Source organism: Furipterus horrens, unplaced genomic scaffold, assembly GCF_987537825.1.
Source record: "Furipterus horrens unplaced genomic scaffold, mFurHor1.1.pri manual_scaffold_2, whole genome shotgun sequence".
Classification (NCBI taxonomy): Eukaryota; Metazoa; Chordata; class Mammalia; order Chiroptera; family Furipteridae; genus Furipterus; species Furipterus horrens.
This window is the reverse complement of record NW_028327172.1, coordinates 218,111,170-218,134,796: the sequence shown is the minus strand read 5'-3', so window position 1 is coordinate 218,134,796 and position 23,627 is coordinate 218,111,170. Positions and strand designations below refer to the sequence as shown.

General features: G+C 62.4%; 1 protein-coding gene across 1 annotated transcript; it reads right to left on the bottom strand.

Moving 5' to 3' along the window:
• Positions 1 to 595: 595 nt before the first annotated feature.
• On the bottom strand, positions 596 to 22,831 carry CPLX1 (complexin 1). Its single transcript, XM_090267203.1, has 4 exons — positions 22,686 to 22,831; positions 21,362 to 21,469; positions 6,948 to 7,123; positions 596 to 2,348 (listed from the first exon to the last, which is right to left on the bottom strand). Exons 2-4 carry the CDS (start codon positions 21,390 to 21,392, stop codon positions 2,151 to 2,153), a joined length of 405 nt encoding a protein of 134 aa, XP_090123329.1. The 5' UTR covers positions 21,393 to 21,469; positions 22,686 to 22,831; the 3' UTR covers positions 596 to 2,150.
• Positions 22,832 to 23,627: the final 796 nt, after the last annotated feature.

Sequence of the window (23,627 nt, the reverse complement as noted above, 5' to 3'; positions counted from 1 at the left end):
CAGCCAGTGGGAAACATCACAGGTGACCCAGACTCGCTGCCCTCCTGGAGAAAGGACCCCAGAAGCAGATGGAGAACAGGCCTTTTGGGGGATGCAAGTAGCTACCGCACTGTGGGGTGGGCTTTGGCCACGGGAGGGCCCTGGGCTGGGTGGGGTGCCCGAGGCTAACGGGCGCAGCCCAGATGGGCAGGCATCCCCTGCGGGCACAGGCTTCGCGGAGAGCACAGGAGCGGGGCACCTAGCACAGGGCAGCCTGGGGTGTGGCAGCACAGCGGGCCCTGGGCCCCCAGGGCCTCGGGAGCTTTGAGGAGGAAAAGCCTGCAGAGGGTCTCGGAGATGGGGTCGGGGCGGCGGCTGAAGGGGACGCTCTGCATTTTAGATGGCATTCCTCCGGCCAGCGCTGCCTCAGTGAACGTGAGCTGGGTCAGGGGTGGGGAGACCGTGCTGCTGCCCCAGCAGAGGGGAAGGTGCTTCCTCTGCCGGCCCGGGGGAGGGACTGGCGACCGGGCGGGGAGGATGTGGGTACCTGTGGGGTGCGACCCCGGTCATCGCCTCCCAGGAGGAATCAGGACTCTGGCGAGAAAGTGCACACGTATGAAACCGCGGTGGTGTTTATTGGCTGTGATTCCATCCGGGAGAACACACGCGGCGCCCCCGACATGCAGGAGGAGACGCAGGTGCAAGGACAGACGGACGGACAACATCCAAGGTCTACGCTAAGCTCGGCTGCTCCGGCGCCCCATGCGCTGGGAACAGGATGCGGGGTGACTGCGAGGCGACGCCCTGTCTGCGCGGAGCTGGCCTTGGAAGTGAGAACAACAGGCGTTTAAAAGGACACGGAGCCGGGAGGAGCCGGGAGGAGCCGGGGGCCGGGGCGCAGGGCGTCCGCCGCTGGTATTGCAATCGAATGCTATGGCTTCTCTAAACAGGGATGGCGGCCGCGCCCCTGGCCCGCAGGACCGTGGATTCTGATGTGGGTGTGAAGGGCCCGGGGCCAGGCCACCGGCTTTCTGTCCAGATAAACTCCTTAAACACGTTAGACCTCATTTACCTGAGATTCAACACATGGTGATGCAAATTAAACAAGGACGGAGGACCAAGGAGGGCTGCGGGGCGGCCCCGCGGGTCCGGGTGTCCGAGAATGCGGCAGCCCCGTGGGAGGGGCCGCCCCTGCAGGCCGGAGGGCGCGGCAGGACTCACCTGCAGACGCTGGGCACCCGGGGCTCCACCCCGCTCTGCCGAAGGGCCGGGCGTTAGAGGGCGAGGGCCGGCCCCCGCCCAGAGCAGCCTCGGAGAGGACTCCGATGGCCCGGGAGGGAGAGGCAGGCTCGCTGCGCCCAGACGCGGGGGAGCGCACCGCTCTCTGGGGTGGGGAGCTGCCCCGTTCGTGTCGCCGTGTTTCCCTTAGCTCAGAAAAGGGCCGTGGCATTCCTAAGAAGCAAAGCCTTCCAGAGGAGCGGCCGAGGGAGAGGGAGGGAGGGACGGACGGACGGTGAACGCGACGGGTTGCGACGGACAGAGGTGGGCAGCCAGCGGACAGGCGTCAGTGTGGGAGGAGGGGCTTGGGGTCCAGGCTGATCCGGGCGGGGAGGGGCTTACCGCCCCTGCCCCAAGGAGGGGGGGGGGCCAGGCACCGGCTGCTGCCCTTCGCGCCCCCTCCCGGCCTGCACGACGGCCCCCCCCCCCCAACTATGGCTGTGCTCCTGAGTTTGGGGCCGGACAAGCTGCACCAACGCAGGGATCAAGCGCTGAGGGGCGGGCGGTGCCCGGCCTCGGACGCTGCTGGGTGGGCGGTGAAGGGCGGGAGCAATAAGGGGGTTCCAGGCTCTGGGGGAAGGTCCAACCCTTCAGCTCCGCAGGAGCTCAGGGGGCCGGTCCCAGGCCTCCAGCACAGACCTCAGGGGTCCTGGGGGTTGGCGCCCCTCCCACGTGGCAGGCGGAGGTGGCAGTGCCGGGAGGGTTGGGGAGGTGGGCGGAGGCTCCCGGCGGGAGGGGCGTGGGGCGGAGGGACGTGGGACTATGGCTTATATAGGCGCTGGGGCTGCACTCTGCTCCCCGACATCCCTCGGGGCCTCCGCGGGAACAGGGGCGGGGGGTGGGCGAGGGCGCGGGTGGGGCTCGGGCTCAGCGCACTGTGGTCGCGCCGGGCGCTACTTCTTGAACATGTCCTGCAGCGGCCCCGGCAGGTACTTGATGACCGTGTCCAGGATGCTCTCGTCCTCCGCCTCTGGCTCGTCACCGCAGCCCGGCGGGATGGCCTTCTTGGGCCGCGTCAGGCTGCCCTCCGCGTTGGCCTCCATGGCGGCCTGGGCCTCGGCCTCGCGTTCCTCCTTCTTCTTGATCCCGTACTGTGGGGACAGGGCAGGGTCAGGGGTCTGCCGGCCTCAGCGATCTCAGGCCCTGGGGCGGGCGAAGGTCCTGGAGGGGCAGCGGCCGCGCCTCCGGGAGGCCCCAGGAAGGGCCACCAGGGTGCGGGAAGGAACGCTCAGTCCCCACCCAGGAAGGTGCCAGGAGGGGTGTGGAGACCCCAGGGTAGGACGTGGAGGAGCTGCAGGAGCAGAGCAGGTATAGGGGCGCGTCTCCTTGTGGGGTGCCAGCGCGCAACCCCACCCTTTCCCTGTCCCCTGCCGTCTTCCTTGAGGAAGTGGCACTGTCCCTGGTCGGGCTGGGCTGCATGCATTCCAGGGGCAGCTGGAAGGGTGAAGAGGAGGAGAGAACCCACTGCTCGGTGGCCCGCTGACCAGATCCTTGGTCCTGGTTCTGGCAGCCACACCCTCACGCAGGGCCAGGTCTCCCTGGCAGATCCCTCTGCACTCTGTGGGCAGCTGGTGGAAGGACGTGCCCTGGGCCTACTGCTGGTTCCTCGTGTGTCTGCCCTCCATCCTACCCAGGTCTCCTCTTTGTAGTCGGTTGAATAGTGTCCCCACAAAATCCATGTCACCTGGAGCCCTGGCCAGGTGGCTCAGTTGGTTGGAGCATCGTCCTGTACACCAGTTGGTTGCAGGTTCAATTCCTGGCCAGGGCACATACCTAGGTTGTGGGTTCAAGCTTTGGTTAGGTGCTTACTGGAGGCAGCCTATTCATGTTTCTGTCTCTAAAAATAAACATGTCCTCAGGGGAGGATTTTTTTTTTTTTTTAACTCGATGTCCCTGGAATCTCAGAATGTGACCTTATTGGGAAATCGGGTCTTTGCAGATATAATTAAGGTAAGTACAGAAACAAGCCAACCCTGGATCCAAAATCCAGTTTCCTTGTAAGACAGAGGGGAGAGCCATGTGAAAGCTGAGCGAAAGTTTGGGAGTGACTGCCACACGCCTAGGACACCAAGGACCGCCAAGCCACTGGACACTAGCAAAGATGGGGAAGAGTCCTCTCCTTCAAGTTTCAGAGGGATCTCAGTCCTGGCCTTCGGGCTTCCAGAACTGAGAATGAATTTCTAGAAGACCCACGCAGCCCCTGTCAGACCCATCAGCCTCCCCGCCCCCTCAGAGGCACGGCTACAGGGGAGCCTGTGGTCACCGGGAGGCCAGGAGACCACAGAAGGACCTTCTGCCTTAGAGCTAATGGGAGCCATGTGGGGCCAAGCTCGCCTCATGGCTTTGGGGGTGTCCGCAGGCTGCAGGACACCACGGAGGGGCACACCGTGGCCTTGGCAAGGGGCCGTTTCTGCCCAACTGGAGGATGCCCCCATTTCCCACTCATCTCTCCTCATCAGCCCCTCCCCTCACGCCTGTCCTCCCCTGAGGCTGCGTGCAGGTGGCTTCAGGCACAGGGCAGGCAAGGGCCACCCTCAGCGGAGGCCCAGGAAGAGGAAGCCAGGCTGTGGGACACCTGTAGGCTGGAGGGAGAGGGACGAGGGATGGCTACGCTTCCTCAGCAGGGTTCCCGAAGTCCCCTCTGCACCCTCACCTGAGCCAGAAGCACCGGGAGGATTTCCATGAGGGGCGGTGAGGGCACCCAGAGAAGGTCAGAGCAGCAGGCATGCTGCCCGCGGGCCCTCCCCACTGGGCACCGAGGGCGACCAGCTGGCCAGACACCAGGTACTCCGCGAGGGCTGGTGCACGGGGCACTCGCCTTTTTCCTGGGTCACTGCTCTGGGATAACCTCACAGCAGAAAGCAGCAGCCCCAGGGCATGGGAAGGAGGGGGGCCTGGGGCTGGGAGTCCTGCGGGGCAGTGTGGCCAGAAACTAGGTCAGAGCAGAGACAGCGGTCCAGCCAGAGGCTGGGAGCCCAGCAGCTGCCTCCTCTGGCAGGCGGGCTCAGCGCATGGTGGGGACAGGCGTGTGCCGAGGAGGCCCAGGAGGCTGCTCCGCCAAAGCCTCGCCCCACTCACAGAGGGCTCAGGAGCCCGCCATCCTGTGGAAACAGGAGTGGCCCTGTGAACCCACATGTGATGCAAGAACACTGGCGTGGGGTTGAGCAGAGGAACTTCCTGAGCAGGGAGTGAGCGCAGGAAGTTGGGGTGGGATCCTGTCTGCAAGCGCTGTTGGGGGTCCAGGAAGGAAACCCCAGACCCCGGCGCAGCTGCTCCAGAGGCTCAAAAGCTTTCTGAGGCCAAGCCCACTCACTCTGGACTTGACCTGGGAGTCTGTTACTCTCTGGGGGGTGATCCTGGGCTGCCCTCCATCCCAGAGCCTGGCTCCACTGTGTTCTCGCCGGTTGGCGGCTTCCATGCCCCAGAGCCTCAGTGTCCATCAACAGCTGTTTACCAAAGATGCCGACCACTGAGACGGCCAGAGCCCTGGACCCACACCCTGTGTCTGGGAGGGGACGGCCAGCGCCTCTGGGCAACGCACAGCGTGCACGTTAGTGGCGAGAATCTGTAGCAGGACCAAAGAAGTAATAATCGGCCATCACACCCACCCTGTTATCAGCACAAACTTCAACTGGCCCTGAGTGATTTCAGGGCCGGGGCGGGGGGCCTGGAACGGGTCAGCTCGGCGGGTGCGCGGAGGGTGGTTCCGGATGAATCTGCGGAACTGGGACGCTGGATGCACCACACCTGGCGGTGCGCACGCAAATCTGACGGTGGGTATGCGGATCAGGAAGTACGTCCGCAAACCAGGGGACACCTACACAGGTGACGCGCAGGTGAGCCAACCCCCTCCCACCTGGGCCAGCGCACTGGGGAGGGAGAGGTTCTGCCCACCAGCCAGCTTCCGCTTCCCTCCTGCGAGGTGGGCTGGGAGCCGGACGCGTGGCCCCGGCCCCGCTCTCAGCCCCCACCCGATGGGGCCTTGGACCGGGCAGCTCAGCCCCCTTCTCTAACCATTCCCCGCGAGTCCTGGGGTGGGGGGATGGGGAGGGAACATGGCGCCAGGGCAGCCGGGGCCAGCGAGGGCCGTCGAGGGCCGTCAGCGGGAGCCACCCCTGAAGAGCAGGGCAGGAGCAGGAGGGCAGACCACCCAGGTGGAGAAGGGCTCTGCGGAGAACGGTGCGGGCCTGGGCGTCGGGCGGCCCCGCTGGGGCCAGGCCCGGGGGCGTGCGGGGGACGCGCGGAGGGGCACTGGCCACCAGGGCGCGCCCCGCCCTCTCCCCTGCGGGTGCGCGCTGCCCGTTTCGCGGGGCTTGGGGGCTGGGCGGGCGCCTCTGCTGAGCTGAAGGCTCCTCGGAGGGGCTGGACCAGCTTCTGGAGGCGGGAGTGGGGAGGCGGGCAAGCCTGGGGCTCCAGCACCCAGAACACGTCGGCCCCTCCTGCGCTGCCTCTGACCCCGGAAGGCGGGGGCAACTACTCTGTTTCTGTCTGTCTCTGTCCCTTTACCGCCCCCGCCGCCCCCCTTCTGTGCCCAGCGCAGCCTCCATGAGGTCTCGCTGATGGTGCCAGTTCTCTGTCCTCAGACAGCTCCGGGCTGCAGCAAGGCCACGGCGGGCGGGGCTTATGAGCTGCAGGCCCGGTGGGGGGGGGGGCCCCACCATGGGGCCATGGTGGGCTGGAGGCCTGCAGTGCCCCTGCACTGACTGCTCACGAGCTCTGGCCCCGCGTAGGCTGGTGGAACGGGCCCTTTCCTGGGAGCCCCGAGCCCACAGGCTTCTCTGTCCTGTATCCAGCACCTCGGCTGCGCCAGGCCCGGCGCCATGGAGAACCATTCAGGAAGCACCCCCTCCGACCCCCACCCAGCCCCACCCCAAGGTTTCATCTGTTGCGGCTGAGACCACCTCCCTGAGAGGCCAGAGCTGGGGGCCCAGAGCTTGGGGGATGGAAGGAACCAAACTAAGCAGCACCCCCAAACCACACCTCCTACCAGGGCCCCTGGACCTAGGGACAGTGGAGGCCCAGCCTGGGAGGGGCTGGGGGGTGGCGGGCAAGCTCCCCAAATGGTGTGGCCTCGAGGGCTTGGGAGGCCGTGAGGGTCAGAGGACGGGGGCTCCCTGCTCACACCCCAGAGCCCCCATGAGAGCCCCATCTCCTCCCCTCTGGCCCCAGCCTGCCCACCCTGAATGAGCCTTTCCTCAGTCTCAACCACCCTGCGACCACTGGCTGGAGGTTAGAGGACAGCGGACGCCCAGGAGACAGCTGCTCCTACAGAACCTGCCACCCTAAGACACCTGGGAGCCCCCCGCCCACGAGGATAGGCTGGGCAGGGGCAGGAAGGGCACTGTAATCCCTGTCAGTCTGTGGGGCAGATGTGGTCACCTGGGGTGCAGTGACCTCACTTGTCCTGCACCCCCCATGGGACCCCCCTCCCAAAGCTCTTGAGAGGACAAGACAAAGGTCTGTCCCACGCAGCCAGGCAAAGGCGGAGGAGTGAAAGGGGCCCACGGGCTCCACGTGGCCCCTCCTCAGGCAGCACCCCTCCCTCCAGGGCCGGGTCCCCAACCCCCAGCCCCCCAGCCTGGCCCTGCAACCCCAGTGGTGGGGTCCCCTCCGGTCAGTTCAGGTTCAGGGCTGTGTTCCCAGTGGGTGGGGGTGGGGGGTCCCCTGTTCCCAGGGCCCAGCGTCCCCACCTTGTCCCGGATGCCCTGCCGCATGGCCTCGCGCTCGGCCTCCATCTTGGCGTACTTGGCCTTGCGCTCCTCCTCCTCCTGCCGCAGGGCTTCCTGGCGCTCCTCCTCCTTCTTGGCTGCATCGGGGTCCTTCTCCTCATCGCCTCCCAGCATCTTCCCCATGTCCTTGGTGGCCCCTGATGACAGAAGCGAGTGAGTCAGGGCGGCGCCACAGTGGAAAGTGTTCCAGCACTAGCATGGGGTCTGGCACGTACTGTCCACAGAGGGACGTGTGGGTTGTGGGGTGGGGTGCAGAGGCTGTAAGGAAGCAGGATTGCGTGTGAGTGCAACCATGCTGTGATTGTATCTTCATGTGTGCACACGTGTGTCTCTGAGCCCCTGGAGCGGCTGGTGTGTGCCTTCCCTGGGTCCTGTGTCCAGCCAAGGCTCAGCCTACAGAAGGTGCTGGAGGAGGCCTGGCCAGTGGACCCACGGGGGGGGGGGGGGTGCAGGCTGGGTGTGCGGGGCTGGGCAGTGCCTGAGGCCCTGATCTCCCGTTGTGCCAGCCACCACTGTTCTCTCGAGCTCCTGATTCACAGGCAGCAACCCGCACCTCCCAAAGCCCCTGCAACTCAGCCCTGTGATTACAGCCTCGGGTCGCATCAGGCACTGCAGCAGCCCTGGCCCCTTGGGGGTCCCGGGAGCAGAGCGGCTGACATGCCCATTGCATGCAAGGTGTCCGGGGCAGCAGAGGGGGCAGCACCGCAGGTCAGTGTCTCGCGGCTGGAGTGGCCAGCCCTGTGGGGCACCCTCCACCCACAAACTCATAGCCGGAGAAGCCGGTTTGCTGCTCCCCTGCATGCTCCCTGGGGGGACCCTGCTGCTCCCAGTGACAGCTGTCCCCACTGCATGGGTGTCCTCAGTCTCTGAAGGTCTCCCCTGGTGACCCTTCATGAATGCTGCCCAAGGCGGCCAAGCATGTGCCTAAGGGGTAAACCACCTGACACAATATCTGACGTGCAGTCCCCACCCCGGCCTCAAAGCCCAGCCCACCCACCACCCTCTGAGTGCAGGGACTCCAAGCCCTCAGGGCTCTGGGTGCTACAGGGCTGCCCCAATACTGCATTGGTCTGAGACTGACGGTCCCCTCCCCTGCAGGTTTGTCTGCCAGATGCTGCCTTGGCCAATGGGTTACTCGGGAGCACGCCCACATTGCTCGCAAAGCCACTGGCTGTTGGTGGAAAACAACTTTCTGGCTGAGTACTGGGCTGAAACTAGGCTGGCCCATGCGGATCACTCCGGCCTCCCTGGCTGCCCGAACCTCCTGTGGGGCATGGGCGTGGGGTGCCCAGGTGCTTGGCCTATGGCACAGATCCAGACAGACTGAGAGCCTCGGGGCCACTTCTCAGCCACATCTGCAAAATTTTGCAAAGCATGTTTCAAGCCAATGACTCAAGGGAAACTGGGTCATAGTTGCTTATACCCTCTCCTGACAGCTCCCCTGGTAACGAGGCTGGAATCTGCTGCCTCCAGGGCTGCTTGCCTCTCTGGCCAGTGTGGGGGAGGCGGGAACAAACCCCCACCACCCAGGCACCCTTGCAGCCCCCCGCCCCGCCTCCCTGACCTCTTGGCACCTGTGGCAGGTAGACAGCGTCCTTGTGTGCCTTTCTCCCCAGGAGAATGAGTGGGTTCACCCTAGAGAGTGGCGGGGGGGGGGGGGGCGGGAACGGTGGCACCCAGGTGTGTGCTGAAGTGTAGGGGGCGAGCTGGTGCCGCCCACTCCTCTTCTGAGAGGCAAAGGTGGTGGCTGGGTCCCTGAACCTGACCCTCTCCGGTGTCATAAGCCTGTAGCTCTAACAATCAACACAGACATTTACTGAGCACCGTGTGCTGAGCCCTGCGACACCAGGGGCCGGCTGTGGGGGCTTGTCTGGGGCCCTTGGAGTGCCACCATCCCCAGTGGCCACCCGAGCTCTGGGCTGGTCCACCGGTCAGAGGGGTCTGGGGAGCTGGGGGAGACTGGATGACCTCCCTGGGCCAGGCGTGAGGGCAGAGGTCATGCCACGGCTGAGAGGATTCACACTGGGGGCTGCCTGCAAAGCCACCGGCTGTGGGAATGGACTGGGCTTTGGGCATCCCCAGCAGGACCTTGGACAGCGCACAAGCCCGCGGCCCCGTCTTAGCAGGGGACCCTGCGGGGCCCTTGCCTGTTCCCCAGAGCCCTTTGCTCTCCCCACAGGACGCGGGGGCTGAGCAGTAGGTAGGTGGTGGCAGTTGGGGCTGGTCTCTGCCCTTCGCCCCCGCCCCCACCCTAGAGGCCCACCCCACAGCCTTCCTGAGAGAGGCCTTTTATAGATGAGGAAACTGAGGCACCGAGCAGTTCCACCTGGTGCCCAAGTGCCCAAGGCCTGGATACCTATGGCCCAAGGGTCCGACTGCAGGAGGTGGGGGAATGGGCTGGGGTCCTGAGCTGGCCTCATGGACACAGAAGGGGGCTCTCTAGCGAGTTGGACCATGAGTCCACCCTAATGGCTATCTGGGAACCAGAGATCCAAGGCCTTGGCCTGGTGAAACCTCAGGGGTCGTGGGTGCCGCTGAGCCCACAGAACACCCGCTCATGGCCCCACGCCAGCAGGACACGGGACACATCTGAGCCGAGGCCAGGAGATGTGCATGTCCCCTGCCCTGGGGGAAAGGACGGGGGACAAGGGCACGATTCAGCTCTGAGACACCCAGACCGGCGGCTGCTGCGGCGAGGACAGCAGGAGAGCCGAGAGGCGGGCAGAGCTGGGAAACACGTGTGAGAAGCGGCTGCCGATCGAAGGAATTACAACGGCCACGCTCTCCTCACACATTTGAAGAGGGAATGAAGTGGACTCTGGAAGATGTTGTCAAAGCTGAAACTGTGTCTAAGAATTCACAGATGGAGTCTTCCAAACATTCAGGAAGCATAATCCCAGTCGTATTTAGAATATTCTTGGAAGGGAGAGAAAAGGACATTCCACGGTTTATTTTTGTGAAATCAGCATAAGAAAGACACCAAAAATCAGCGGGGGGTGGGGGGTGGGGGGAGAAAGAGAGAGGTGGGACCAGCCATCCCCAGTGGGCTTCATTCAGGCGACTGAAGGCTCAACCTCACAGTTACCTCGCTCTGGGGCTGCCCCCGTCTGTGTGCGTCAGGGAGTCTCAGAGCAGCGAGGGCAGTCCTAGGTGCACGTGGGTCGGAAAGCCCCTCACCTTCCTGGCAGAGGGTGCGGTGGGCTGGGCTCCTCCCCCTCCAGGAGGCCCCTCTGACCACTGAGACCCCTGCAACTCGTGAGTCTGCAGGGGAGCCCAGGAGGCCCGGCCCGCGTGCAAGACCCTTGGAAGCAGACCATCCACCCAGGAAAGGCTGCACACGAGGAGAGCACCCCAGGCAGACAGGCCAGAAGGGACCTGGGAGATGGCACACGAGAGCACAGGAAGTGCAATATAAATGTGGAAACTAAAATCGAGTGGCAGAGTGAGGAAATACAATTAAGAAAAAATCCCAGGAAGAAGGAAAGATGTGGAGACAGACAGCAGGGACCAGAGAGCCTGGATGGAAGGGGACAGACAGGTGTCTGGGGAAGCAGCAACAAACCACGTCCCAGAGCTGAGCGAGGTGCCTGCAGGTAGATGGAAGACCCGCAGCAAGGTTGTGACTCTCGAGACAGCAGAAGACCAGCGTTGAAGAGAAAACTGTAAAGCCTTGGCTTTTCAACAGCAACTTTAGGTCTGGAAGACCATGGAAAAAATGACTTCAAATTTTTGAGGAGGACTTCTGGCTAAGAAGGAGGCCTACACAGACACGCTGCACCTCCCTCCACAACTAGGAAGGACTACGACTACCTCAAAACTAGAGACAACCAGAAGTTCCAGAAAATCAAACTGCATGGAAGTCCAACAAACAAAGATATAAAGAAGAAATACTCATCCAGACAGGTGGGAGGGGTGGAGCTGGGCAGAGAGGACATGATGCGGTGGTGGCAGCAGCAGTGGCAGGCCAGGGGAAAGCGCAATCACATGTTTTAAAAAGTCAGGAGGGACACCTGGGGAGCGCTCCCAGCTCCTGACCAAACCACACAGCTCACGGTCCCAGCGCCGGGGAAAGTCAAGCCTCATCGCTTCTGACTGTGCAGACCAGTGGGGGTTCAGGCGGAGGCAGAAACTGCCGGTCTCTCAGCAGAGTCCGCTTGTTTAAAGGGCCCCCACAGTCCTAGATCGTCCGCAGACCCACCCACTCTGGGATCGATGGCCAGGGCAACAGCTAGAGAGGTGTCAGCCCCATACAGAAGTGGGAGAAGTGCCTGGAAAAGGGGCAAGTGCTGAGCAAGTGGCATTGTTCCCTCTCTGACCCCTCCCCCACATACAGCGCCACAACGTGGTGAAACCGGTCACCCTGTACTGATGAATCCCTAAGGCTCCGCCCCCTACAACATAACAGGTGTGATAGCTCTACCTAAGACACAGAGGCAAACACACACAGGAGCCTGTCAGAATGAGGAGACAGAGAAGTATGGCCCAAAAGAGGGAACAGATCAAGGTTCCAGTGGGAGAACTAAGTGGCGAGGTGACAGCCAACCTAACAGATGCAAAGTTCAAAACACTGGTGATTAAGATGCTCACAGGCTTGACAGATATCCTTAAGTATGGCAAATGCATAAGGGAAGAAGTGAAAGTTATACTAAATGAAACAAAGGAAAATCCACACAAAACCAATGGTGAAAGAAAGGAAACCGGGGTTCAAATCAATGATTGGGAACATAAGGAAGAAAAAAATAGTCAACGAGTACAGAATGAGGAAACAGGAATTGAAAAAAAAATGAGAAGAGTCTTAGGAACCTCTGGGACAACTTTAAATGTGCCAATGACCAAAATCATAGGGGTGCTTAAAGGAGAGGAAGAGCAAGAAATTGAAAACTTATGTGAGGAAATAATGAAGGAAAACTCCTCAAATTTGGCAAAGGAAATAGACATACAAGTCCAGAAAGCAGAGGGAGTCCCAAACAAGCTAGACCCAAAGACACATCATCATTAAAATGCCAAAGTTTCCAGATAAAGAGAGAATCTCCAAAGCAGAAAGAGAAAAGCAGAGAGTTGCCTACAAATGGGTGCCTGTAAGACTTTTAGCTGATTTCTCAAAAGACACTTTGCAGGCAAGAAGGGACTGGCAAGAAATATTCAAGGTGATGAAAAGCAAGGACCTACAACCAGGATCACTCTGTCCAGCAAAGCTGTCATTTAGATGGAAGGACAGATAAAGTGCTTCCAAGACAAGGTAAAGCTAAAGGAGCTCATCATCACCAAGCCATTATTATATGAAATGTCAGAGGGACTTAAGAAAAAGAAGATCAACACTATGAACATTAAAATGACAACAAACTCACAACTATCAACAACTGAATCTAGAAAATAAAAACAAAATCCAACTAAGCAAAGCAGAATAGGAACAGAATCATTGGTGTGGGGATCATTTGGAGGGTTATCAGCTGGGAGGGGGAGGGGGAGAAATGGGGAAATGGTGCAGGGACTAAGAAGCATAATTGGTTGGTACAAAATAGACAAGGGATGTTAATAATAATACAGGAAAGGGTGAAGCCAAAAAAGTTATATGCTCAACCCATGGACATGAACTAAGGGGGGGGGGTGGGATTGCTGGAGGGAAAGTGGGTACTGGGCCGAGGGGAGCAAAGGGAAAAAATTGGGACTACTGTAGCAATATAATCAATAAAATATATTAAATTTTTTTTTCAGGAGGAAATTCTGTTGGATCTGACACTTTTCCCAGCCCAGCTACCACTCTTGCGTGAGGGTGGACTGGGGGACTTTGCTGGCCTTCTGTGCCCTCACATCGGAAGGGTCCCAAGGATGTGGCCAGCAGGCAGGACGGGGCCCTGACAGCAGGGGAGGCGCCACCGTCCTGGGGCAGCCGCTCCGGTTCTTCTGGAACCTCAGGAGCGTGGTGTTCAGGGAGCTGCCGGTGGGTGTAGAATGAGAGCTCGCACACAGAGAACTGCGTAGATGGAAAATGAGATGTTCGTTGATTATTTGTTTTTTGAAAGTCAGAGGAAGTTTACTGAAGCTTAAATCAGTGAAGCAAAAGGGGGGCCCTGAGATAGAATCGGGGGTGAGCCCTGGATGAGCTGCTTCCCTGGATGCCAGTCTTGTTGGAACCCTTAGAGCTCAGAAGAAAGAAAGTAGGTGTCTAACCCTGGCTGGTGTGACTCAGTGGTTTGAGGTCCGGCCTCTGAACCAGAGTTGCCGGTTTGATTCCCAGTCAGGGCACAGCCTGAGTTGCGGCTGGGTCCCCCGTTGGGAACGCACGAGAGGCAACCACACATTGATCTTTCTCTCCCTCTCTTCCTCCCTCCCTTCCCCTCTCTCTAAAAATAAATAAGATCTTTAAAAATAAATAAATAAAAATAAAAAAGAAAGAAAAGTAAAAGTACCCTCCTGAGGATCAAGGGAGAGAAATGCAGCCTGGTGCTCGTCGTGGTCACAGGGACAGAGGGACTCCTCCATGCAGGGAGCGGGAAGGGAGGGAGGTCTGTCCCCTGCTGGGTCCCCAGTCCATCCCAGGAAACTGCAGAACTTCTGAGGGGACCACAGTGAGCCCTTAACTGAGAAACACGAAGGGACTCGTCTCTGGGGGTGGGGTGGGGGGGGGCTGTGAGAAATAAGTTACTTTAGTTCCACGTTATCTTATTCAGTCTGATGAGGGTCACACCTTCACCCCACAGCTGGGGGGCGGGGCAGCAGGAGGGCAGGCAGGTGCCCACACATCGCTCCTGGGGCTTGGAGCCCAGTGTGCTGTTTCTCTAGCTCAGTTCCCAAAGGCGGGTCTCTGTCCACACCTGTCTGCGAAATAGAGACACCCCCGACACCTGCTGCTCCCGGGGCCGCGGGGCGCACACATCAGTGTTCCCAGCCGAGATCCCCCATGACTGCTGTCTCCAGCCTCTGCCCAGCCTGCAGCCCCGGCTGGGACCTGTCCACAAGCCGCAGAAAGGACTCTGCAGTGTCTTGTAAAAAGAAACTAGATCTAAGGCATTCCTCCACGAAAACATGTTTTTAGATTTTATTTATTTCTAGAGAGACAGGAAGGGAGGGAGAGAGAGAGAGAAACATCAGTGTGTGGTTGCCTCTCGTGCGCCCCCAACTGGGGACCTGGCCTGCAACCCAGGCTGTGCCCTGATGGGGAATTGAACCGGCTCCTCTTTGGTTCAGAGGCCGGTGCTCAGTCCACTGAGTCACACCAGCCAGGGGGAAAAATATTTTAAAATAAAGCAACGGGTGATGATAAATGGGAGAATTTAAAAGCGAGGCAGCAGTATTTCCATTCCCTATGCTTCCCTTTAGTATTCTAATTCCCCACAGCAAACATTTACTACTTTAATAATGGAGAAAGCCCACTTTCACGCTAAAAATTAAATGTGTATAAATGTCTCTAATAAAACAGAATGCAAACATCAACACAATGTTGTGTATGAAGAACACAGACCATGAGTCTAAGTGGTGCATACACGCGAGCAGAGCCCGGGGATGGTGGGTCGATGGGGACACTCCCCTCCCCCACGTGACGGTCAGAGCTGGAAGGGCGTGTTGGCTCCAAGACACTGCGCAACGTTTGTAAATTTAAAAAATAGTCCACATATCAAGATAAAATAAGTGAAACAGCAAGGAAGCAATTTAAAGACACGTCAGGATGACAGAAGCTCGATCAGAGGTGACAATCGAAGCCAAGTCCCTTCCCCGGGCCCCGCCCCCACCACGTGACAGGAGGGGCTGGGTGAGGCTCCCCTGCCCATCCAGGGTCAAGGGACAAAATAGGTTCCAAGGACCAGGCGAGCTGCCACACGCGGAGGGGCCTCCACCCGCCCAGCCTGCTGGCCAAGGTCGGGAACCCAGCAAGGACGCGTGGTGGACAGAAAGCTGCCCCTCCTGCAGGCCCGGGGTCCCCAAGGCCCCGCCTCCGGGCACTGACCCAAGGTCACTGCCAGCTGGGCGGGCGGCACTGACGGCACCTCCCTCATTTCCCGAGAGGCTTCTGTGGCTTTTACACCCCCTCGGAAGTGCGGGAAAACACTCCTGCTCTCCCCACCGATCCCTTTTGTGGTTCTGCAAACCTTTGTTAGCCCTCTGGGAACAAAGCCCCCTCCCCGTGGCCTTGGCGACAGCAGATGCTGCGCGCCTGCCGGGCGGGGTCAGCCTGGCCGCTGGCCGCCATCCCGGCCTGCACACGGGCGTCTGCTCCTGGCTTTCAGCACAAGCGCGGTGAAAGCGCCAATTAGCGAGCCCAGCAGAGCCGAGCTCCGCAGCAGATGGCGCGGCCGGCCGGTTGTAATCCCCTTGGTCTGTCCTCCATTCAGCCTCCCTGCCCCGCGCCCAGCCGCCTGGCACCACGCCACAGCCTCGGGCACCTGTCCGCGGAGTGGGTGGCCTAGGGAGGGGGCAGGCCCCGGAGGAGGGCCTGGCCCTCCTGACCCCCACCCCCACCTCCTGGCCCCCCGAGCAGGAGCAGTAGCCAGACCCATCCCTGCCCCCCACGCAGACACCCTGAGCGGCCACAGCTGGCCTGGCAGCTGGAGCAGCTGAAGGGAGCAGCGACGTGTGGCAGCAGGTGACCTTACAGGTGGGGGGCGCTCGGGTGAGTCATAGCCCTCACACAACAGGGAGCCCCAGGGACAGGGCATCTGCTTGGCCTGAGGGACAGAGGCATGAAGTCCACACTTCTGCAGCCTCCCTTCTGAAGGAAAGCTGCGTGCAGGCAGCCCAGACACTCAGAGGGCCTGCGAGGGTCTCTGCAGGAGCCCCTGCCCATCTTCTGTTAAAGTTCCTTGTTCCCCCCACGCCTCCCACCCACACGCACAGTATCAGCTCTCCATCCCTCTCCCAGGGCCCCAGGGCCTGTGGGCCTTCCTGCCAGCTCTCTGGCACTGGGGGTCGCAACGGCCTGGGGTACATGAAGCGAATGGCACTGGCTGGAGGCAAGGCTCAGCCCTCAGGGCTGACGTTTCCACCAGAACGGGGCTGCTGTGTTCCAAAGGGACAGACGGGGCGCCCACCAACCCATGGTTTCCATCAGAGCTGCTCCAGCTCAGCCTCATGGGTCTCAATCTGCACCAGCACCTAGCACCTCGTACACAGCACCCAGCACTCAGTGCCCAGCATCCAGCATCCTGAGCCCTCCATGGGGCCCTGAGCAGCTGCCTGGCCTTGGTCCACCCCCCCCTGCCTGGACACTAGAGTTCAGTCAAGCCCATGGGACCAAAGGGGACCCAAAGGATGAAATGGGGTCTGTCCCCTCATCCTGCCAGGGTGCCAGAGTTCCTGACTGAGCCCCAGGGGCTGAGAGGGACCCGTTCTGCCCTGACCAGGTGAGAAGGGAGGACATCTATGTGAAGCCCAGGGGCAGGCCTGCCAGGAGCCCTCGGCTCCCGCAGCGCCGGGGCACAGGGACCCCAGCAGGACCTGTGCTCTTCCCTGGCCCCTGGCCTGATCCAGGCCGAGCTGGGCCTGGCCTCACGAGGCCGAGGTCTCCGGGGCTGCCCAGACTCGCTGCTCCTTCCGCGTGAACGCGGGTGCTCCTCGCTCCCTGCTCCGGTTAATGCCCCAGCATTCAGTGCAGGACGCGCCAAGCCAGGCGAGCCGAGGCTGCTACGTGAACGCTTTCACCAGCCAGAAGCTCGTGCCAACCAACAGGCAAAAATAAACGCGGTTATCAGCTGCCGTGCGCCCGTCTGTGGACTCGCCAGGCGGGGTCTGCCACTGCGTCCCGGGTGAAGGGCCGCCCTCACGGTTCCAGTAGAAACGGCAGTTTCTCTAAAGTGTCCTTCTACTCCAAGAGCCAGGGTAAGAGCATCTCCAGGCCCCAGGAAGTGAGCTGAGCGGGGCTGGGACCCCATGTGGCGCTGGGGGCCCCTTCTGAGTGAGTGTTGGTGCTTTGTGACCAAGTACTTGCCGCTGCTTGTGGGGCAGGCACCTGGCTCCTTGGGGCTCATGGTCTGGGGCGCTTGCATCTGAAAATCAAGATCTCCCAAGCCGATGGGGCCAGGTACTCTGCGCTGCCCGCCCAACACCACCCCACCCCTATCCTGTCTGGCAGGTGACAGGGCCCGAAGGCCCTTACTGTCCCCGGCCCATCTTGCCGAGGGCACATGAGTGAAAACGCCCTGCTGGATCCCACACACGCACAGCCGGACGGGTGACGGGGCTGTCCCTCCCCTCTGCTCGCCTGCCCTGGCTGTGGATGAGATGCTGGAGCAGCAGCAGCCACGTCGCCGCTGTGCGGCCCAGGCTGGGCACGAAAGCTATGCTGGGTGGCAGTGGCAGGAGCCAGAGCTGGGGCCTGACACTGCTGCTGCGCCTCCTGCATAAGAGAAGCCAAACTTGATTCACGCCACTCTGCCTGGTTCTCTGTCATTTCAGTCAAAGGCAGAATTCCAGAGCTTCTCCCCAGGACCTGCCCCTTCTGCCGCCCAGCCCAGCCCCTGGCTCCTCCACGCTCCCAGACGCCAGAGACCCGGCCTCAGCTGATCAGTGTCCCCATGGGGCGGCTCCAGGCCTATGGGATGTCCCCCCAGAAAGATAGACAGGTGGGGGAGAGAGAGGGACCACCCCACCCTAAGAACCTGTGTTGGGACAGGACGGGTGCCTGGCCTGTCCTCTGTACAGAGTCCCATGGGTGGACATGGGGGTTGGGATAGGACCACCTGAGATCTCGGCTGCCTCTGTAACCCTTGACCTACAGTCCTAGGAGACAAGGTGAGGATCAGTCTGACCTGCAAAGACCTCAGGATCCCCACTGCTAGGTCTGCAAAGCACATGCCCCAGGAAGTGGGGGAGGTGCGGCTCCCATCCGCACAGAGGGTGACTCCCCCACCCCACCCCTAGTCCCACTGACCTGTGGGAGCCCCAAGGTGGGCTCTGCCCTCCGTTCTCCCAGACCTGTCCTGGCTTGGACACATGTGGGGACCCTGGGGGACCAGGCCAAGAGCAAACGGCCCATCCCCCACAGGGTGTGAGGCCCTGGCTCTCCCTGGGGCCGTGGCCAGGGGCTGCTTCTCCTCTGTCCTTGGAGGACTGAGGGCAGGGGCCCCGCCCTCCCTCACACTGCCAGGGGCTGTGCAGATTGCTGTTCCCTCCCTCCGAGGACCCCCCCCCCCAAACAGAGCGGCCTCCCCGCCTCCAGGGCGGCCAGCTCACCGTAGCGTGCGGTCCACAGTAACCACACCACAAACCCTCAGTGTGCAGGGTCCCAGAAGGCTCTCCCTCCCACCTCCCGCTGCTGTCTCCATGGCCCTCGGGCTGCTGTGGGTGCTGTGGCCCCGCCACCCGGCTGCTCTCCTTGGAGCGCCTCAGACAGCCGCCTCCGGGAGCCCTCCCCTGCCCCCCCTCCCATAGTCCCCGCGGGCTTGAACCTGTTCTGGGCACAGAACGGGTCACGTGTCACACTGAGGCAGACAACAAGACAGCCAACCTGACTAGGTCTTTTGGGATGAAAGCCACACGGTGCCTGGCTGGCCCGGTGAGTGTCTCCCCAGCCACATTAGCTGACATCCGCCCACATCCTCGCCGGGGTAAATATAGTTCCAGTGCCCCCGCCACTTCCTGCCTTGCAGAAAACCGTCTCTTCAAGCTATTCTCTGGAGGACAAGCCCCTGCAGACCCCCATAGCCTGGCGCCTGGCCCCAGTTCAAGGCCACTGTGAGCAGGCCACCCACGCGGCCACCACAGAGACAGCCTCAGCGTTTCCTCTGTGCAGGACCTCAGCCGACTGAAACTGGGGGTCGTCTCCGGGACCGTGGGCGGCACCGCCCTCTAAAGGCTGCCAGGCCTTCTCTCGGCGAGATGTTGCCACAGCTGATGGTTCCTTCCTGATCTGGCCCTGAGAGCACCCTTCTGCCAGCCCGGGGCCCACGGGGCCCTGGCCTCGTCAACCCCAGCAGAGTGGGGGGTGGGGGGGTGGAGGGGCGTGTCTCCCGAGCCCGGGCAGCTCACAGGGAGCTGGGGCCTGTGCAGACACTCCCACCAGCCTGGCCACTCGCCCTCAGGCTGTGGAGGGACAGCCACCATGGGAGTCTCCTGCGTCCACCCCAGGGGCCCCGGAGACTGGAGAGTCTGGCCAGTCCTGCCATCACCGGGGCAGGGCCCTGGGAGCCACCTGTCCCTTCCTCTGTGGGTCACAGCTGCCCGCCTTCCCTTAGAGAAACAGCCGGGCTGCGACAGGCCAGGACAGTCAATGAGCTGCCCCTGGGTCCCCCGCTCACCACCCACAGCCATGCCAGATGTGCCGGAGGTGTGGGGACACCCCAGGCCCAGGGTGCCCTGTGCCCCGGAGAGGACAAGGCCCAGCAGGACCAGCCACGCACGCGGGGGCCTGCCTTCCTCCGTCTGTCCACCTGTCTAATGCAGGCTTCCCCATCAGGCTGTCCCCAGCAAAGGCTTCGTGTCAGGCACCAGGTCAGGGCAGTGGGGGAGGTGCTGGGAGTGCGTCCTCAGCAGAGGGCTGGCGCTGCAGCCACCGAGCCGGGACGGCCTCAGGTGGCCAGAGTTTCACTCGGCGCCTCAGATCCTGACTCCGTGCAGCTCAGGAAGGCCGGGCTGCCTCCTCCTTCCCAGAGCTTCCGAGGCACGCGTGGGCGTGTGAGGAGCCAGCCTCAGTGTCTGCTTGCTTCTGATACACCTGTGTCTGTCTCTCCCTGTCTCTGTGTCTGCACCCGGGGAATTCTGCTCTCCCGTCTCCTGTCTTCCCGTTTGCTTGGGATCCTCAGCCTGCCTCCCGCGGCGCTGTCCTCTGGCTCTCTCGCTCCAAGCCGCTATCTGGCCTGGCTGCCGCCCCCGCCTGGCTCCCAGAAGCCTCTCGGCTCCGGCTTGTGTCTGTCTCCCTCCACCTCTGTCTCGCGCGTCCTAGGGCATTTCTGTTTCTGTCCTTTTCTCAGCCTGTTTCTGGGCTGTGTCTTCTCTCTCCAACTCTCTGGGTTCACCTCCCGAGACCACGCCCCAAGTCTACCCTGCAGGCTCCTCTATGTCTGGGACTCCGGCCTGCCTCTCTTGGAATACGTGTCCTGATCTGTCTGTCTGTCCCTCCTTCTGTCTCCTGTCACCCATGCTGATCCTGAGTGCCTGGCGAGAGGAGACACAGGACTAAAAGCAGGTCTCACCTGGAGGTCAGGTGCAGCCCCCACCCCAGTCAGTGCTGGGGCAGCAAATGGGGGTGCATGCAGCTCAGAGCACCCAGGGGTCGCCCCCTTGCGGCTCCCGCATCTTTGAAAACCGCCCCGTCACCACCGCAGGAGAAACTTGGCTGACGTTGAACAAAGGGAGCATAGGCTGGCGATTACCTAGCTAACTGCAGCCGCACAGACAGCCACATCAGATATTTCAGTCTTCCTGCAAGCCCACCTCGGGCCTGAATTAGCCGCCTAATTAATTATCTGTAAGAGCCTGGGGCTGGTGGGGTGGAACGAGGCCCCCTCCCTGTGCTGGTGCTGCCCGTCCCCGAATCACGTCCGGTGATGTAATCATTATAATTAGACTCAACCTACAGCCTATCCTTGACCACAGAATCTCAGGGATGTGGCCTGGGGCCAGGCCCAAGTGTCTGTCATGTACTTTCTCCGGGAGACAAGGGCCCCCGCAGGGCTGCCGCTCAGGGTTCAGGGGCGCCGGCCTCTCCAGGCGGCCCCTCGCTCTCCTGGCTGCAGCCCTGCCTCCGGCCATGGCTCCTGAACCCTCCTGAACCTTCCTGACCCAGCAGCAGCACCGGACGGTGGGCATGTCCTGTAGTACAGGACAAACGCCTGGCTGGGGAGGGTGCCAGGTGCGGTGTGGCCGAGGGTGACACCCAAGGAGGACCTTGGTCACAGCCACTAGGCCCTGGCTGCAGGCTCCCATCGCAGCAGCTGTGGGAGAGGGGCAGGGGTGGGCCCCGCGGCCTGCGCTGAGCTGACTGCCCTGCCCCAAGGCCTCGGTGCCCGTGTGGGCCTTGGCCCACTGACCACATGCCTCCGGGGCCAGGCTCTCTGGCTACAAGGGTGGCCTTGAGACAGACAGGCACAGGACCCCTTCTAATGGGAGTCAGCAGGGTTGGGAAGGGGTCCCCTCCTGAAAACACAAGAGGTCACACTGCCTTATGGGGGGGCTGCCTCCCTTGTCCCTGTGCTCAGCCTGCTGCTCCCGTGCTAGGCCTGGCTCTGTCTCCCACCCACTCCAGCTGCTGTGCCTCTGCTCACCCATGGGGCCACTGACCCTGCCTGCAGGATTGCCCCCTGCTGCCCTGGAAGCCTCTCTGAGGTGTCCCCACAAGGCTGAGTGGGGTGCTGTGGCTCATTCAGCCCTTGACCCCTGTGTCACCCTGGCCACTGAGGGTGCAGATGGATGGAGACCAGTGGGGTGCTGTGTGCCCCCCTTACCTCCCAGGGCCTGCTTCATCACGAACTCCATGATGGTGGCTTCGATTGATTCCTCAGCAGCTCCTCAGAGGGTCCAAGATCATATGTAGCTGTGGCTGAGTCCTGTGCCTGGAAAAGAGGAGGCCGTCACAAGCCGCCTGGACACCGCCTGCGATGCGCCCTTCTCACCCCATCTGCCTTCCCGGGTGTGTGTGGGGGGGTGTCTGGGGTCTGAGAGCATCATTCCTCGGACTCCAGTACCAGGAGGGTCCCTGTGGAGTGGGCTTCTACCTACCCCACACCCTGCCCAGGGCAGGCAGGTCCCAGGACCCCTGCTGGGTCTGCAAAGTGGTCTCACCCAGCCCCTGAGACGGCTGAAGCAGGGATGGGGTGCTCACAACTTGGGGAGGGGCACAGCTTGGAGCAGCCAGCTTGCAAGAAGCAGGGCCATGTTCAGGGGCATTTGAAGGTGACTGATTCTGCTGCCTTCACAGCAGGCCCTTAGCCATAGGGTCTGGGGTCCATCTAAGAAACAGGGTTTGGGTGGGTGGGGCCTGAGAGGGAGCATCTTCAGGGAGGTCCTGGTGGCTGGTGATGGAGGGTGGGGAGACCAGGCTCCATCCAGGGCAGACTCAGTGCCCACTGCCAACTGCCCACCGCAAAGACTAGGGTGGGAGAACCAGTAGGGGGTCCCACCTTGGGGGCAGATGACCCCCATCTGCATCTGCATAGGTGGGGCGCTCCTGGGCCCAGGTCAGGTGGAACTCCGGAGGGGAGGTGCTTCCAGTAAAACCTGCATCTGCATCCCCCCCAACTCGGCCCTGTGGGGGTCCCTGCAGAGCCACTGTTTTGTGGGTTTTTCCTCTCCTTCCTCTGAAGGACACCCGCGCGTGTGCGGGCCAGAATGGTGGCGGGAGTGCTCCCCTCCCTGCAAAGCATCTTTGCCGCAAAGCGGATTCTCTTCCAAACTTCTCCCCTGGCTCCTGGGTGAGAGGGAACCGCAGGGCCCAGCCGCAGAGAACTCGGGGTGCTGCTGCTATAGCTCCCCCAGGGGCGCGAGCCAGGCTCCCGCCGCCGCACCCCCTTGGCTTTGCGGCGGGCGAGTTGCCTGGCTCTGCGGAGCTGTCCTGCGGTGGGAGCGCGCCAGGAGAGAAAAAGAAGGAGACAGAGGACGAGGGAGGACAAGGGGAGACGCGAGAGGCAGGAGACTCGGAGGAGCCAGAAAGGGAGGGCGCGGGCCGGGGCGGCGGGGCCGCTTCAGCACCGCGCCGGCGGACAGCGCCCGCCCGGATGGAGTGAGCGTCCGGCCGGGCCCGGAGGCGGCTGCGCACGGGGTGCCGGTTACCTTCCCGGGGCTGCGTCGCGGGCAGGCGGGCGGTCAGCGGCGGGGCGCGCTCGGGCCGGCCGGATCCATGTGGCGACCCAGGAACTGCGGCGGCGGCTGAAGGGCACGGCGAGGAGGGCGCGTCACACGGAGGCGCTCCGGCACCCCGCCCGCCGCGAGTGACGAGGAGGGCGGGGCCGCGGGAGCCTGCGAGGGCGGGGGCGGGAGCCGCGCCCCCGTCTTCCTCCAGAACCTGCCCCCCACCCCGGCCGGGTTCGGGGGGCTGGGGATCCCGCGGTTCGAGCCCTCCGAGCCCGCGCGCGTGCGCGCGACCCCGGCCCTCGCAGCAGCCCCGAATCCAGGTGCTGCGCGCCTATCCGAGCGCCTCCGTGTGGACCCGGGTGCGAGGCCGCCCTCCCTGCACCCCTCACCGGGGCTACTTTGAAAGCGTGTGCGGGGCGCCACGCGTGCACCCTCCGTGGGGAAAGCGCTTCCTCGCGCCGAGCGGGGAGGCCTCGGGTTGGGGGGTCGACATCCCCTTCCCCATTCCGTTCTGCGCGGGCGCGCATGGGAACGGGGTCCTCGGCGCTGGGGGTGACAGTGGCCCTGACGCGGGAGAGCGACCCCGACACCGCCACCCCCCGGCGGAAGAAGGGAGCCCCAGGCTCCTGAATTGCTCCCCGAGTCCCCTCCGGGCGGAGAGACCCGAAGACTGGCCTGGACCCATTTTTCAGTGAAAGAGTCGCAGAGACCCCCGTCCTCTGGTGGTCGGGGCCCGCGGCAGGAGGGAGCACGCAGGTCACTGCGGGAGGGCCGTGTCGCCCCGCAGCCCCGCCCGTGGCCTCGGGGCTGCCTCTGTGGCGGAAGCTGCACTGCGGGGACCGCGGGGCGCCGCAAGGTCGTGGCTTGGCCTCTGTCCTGCCGCCCCTCCTGGAGGTCGCAGACCCTGCCCTGCGGTCCCTG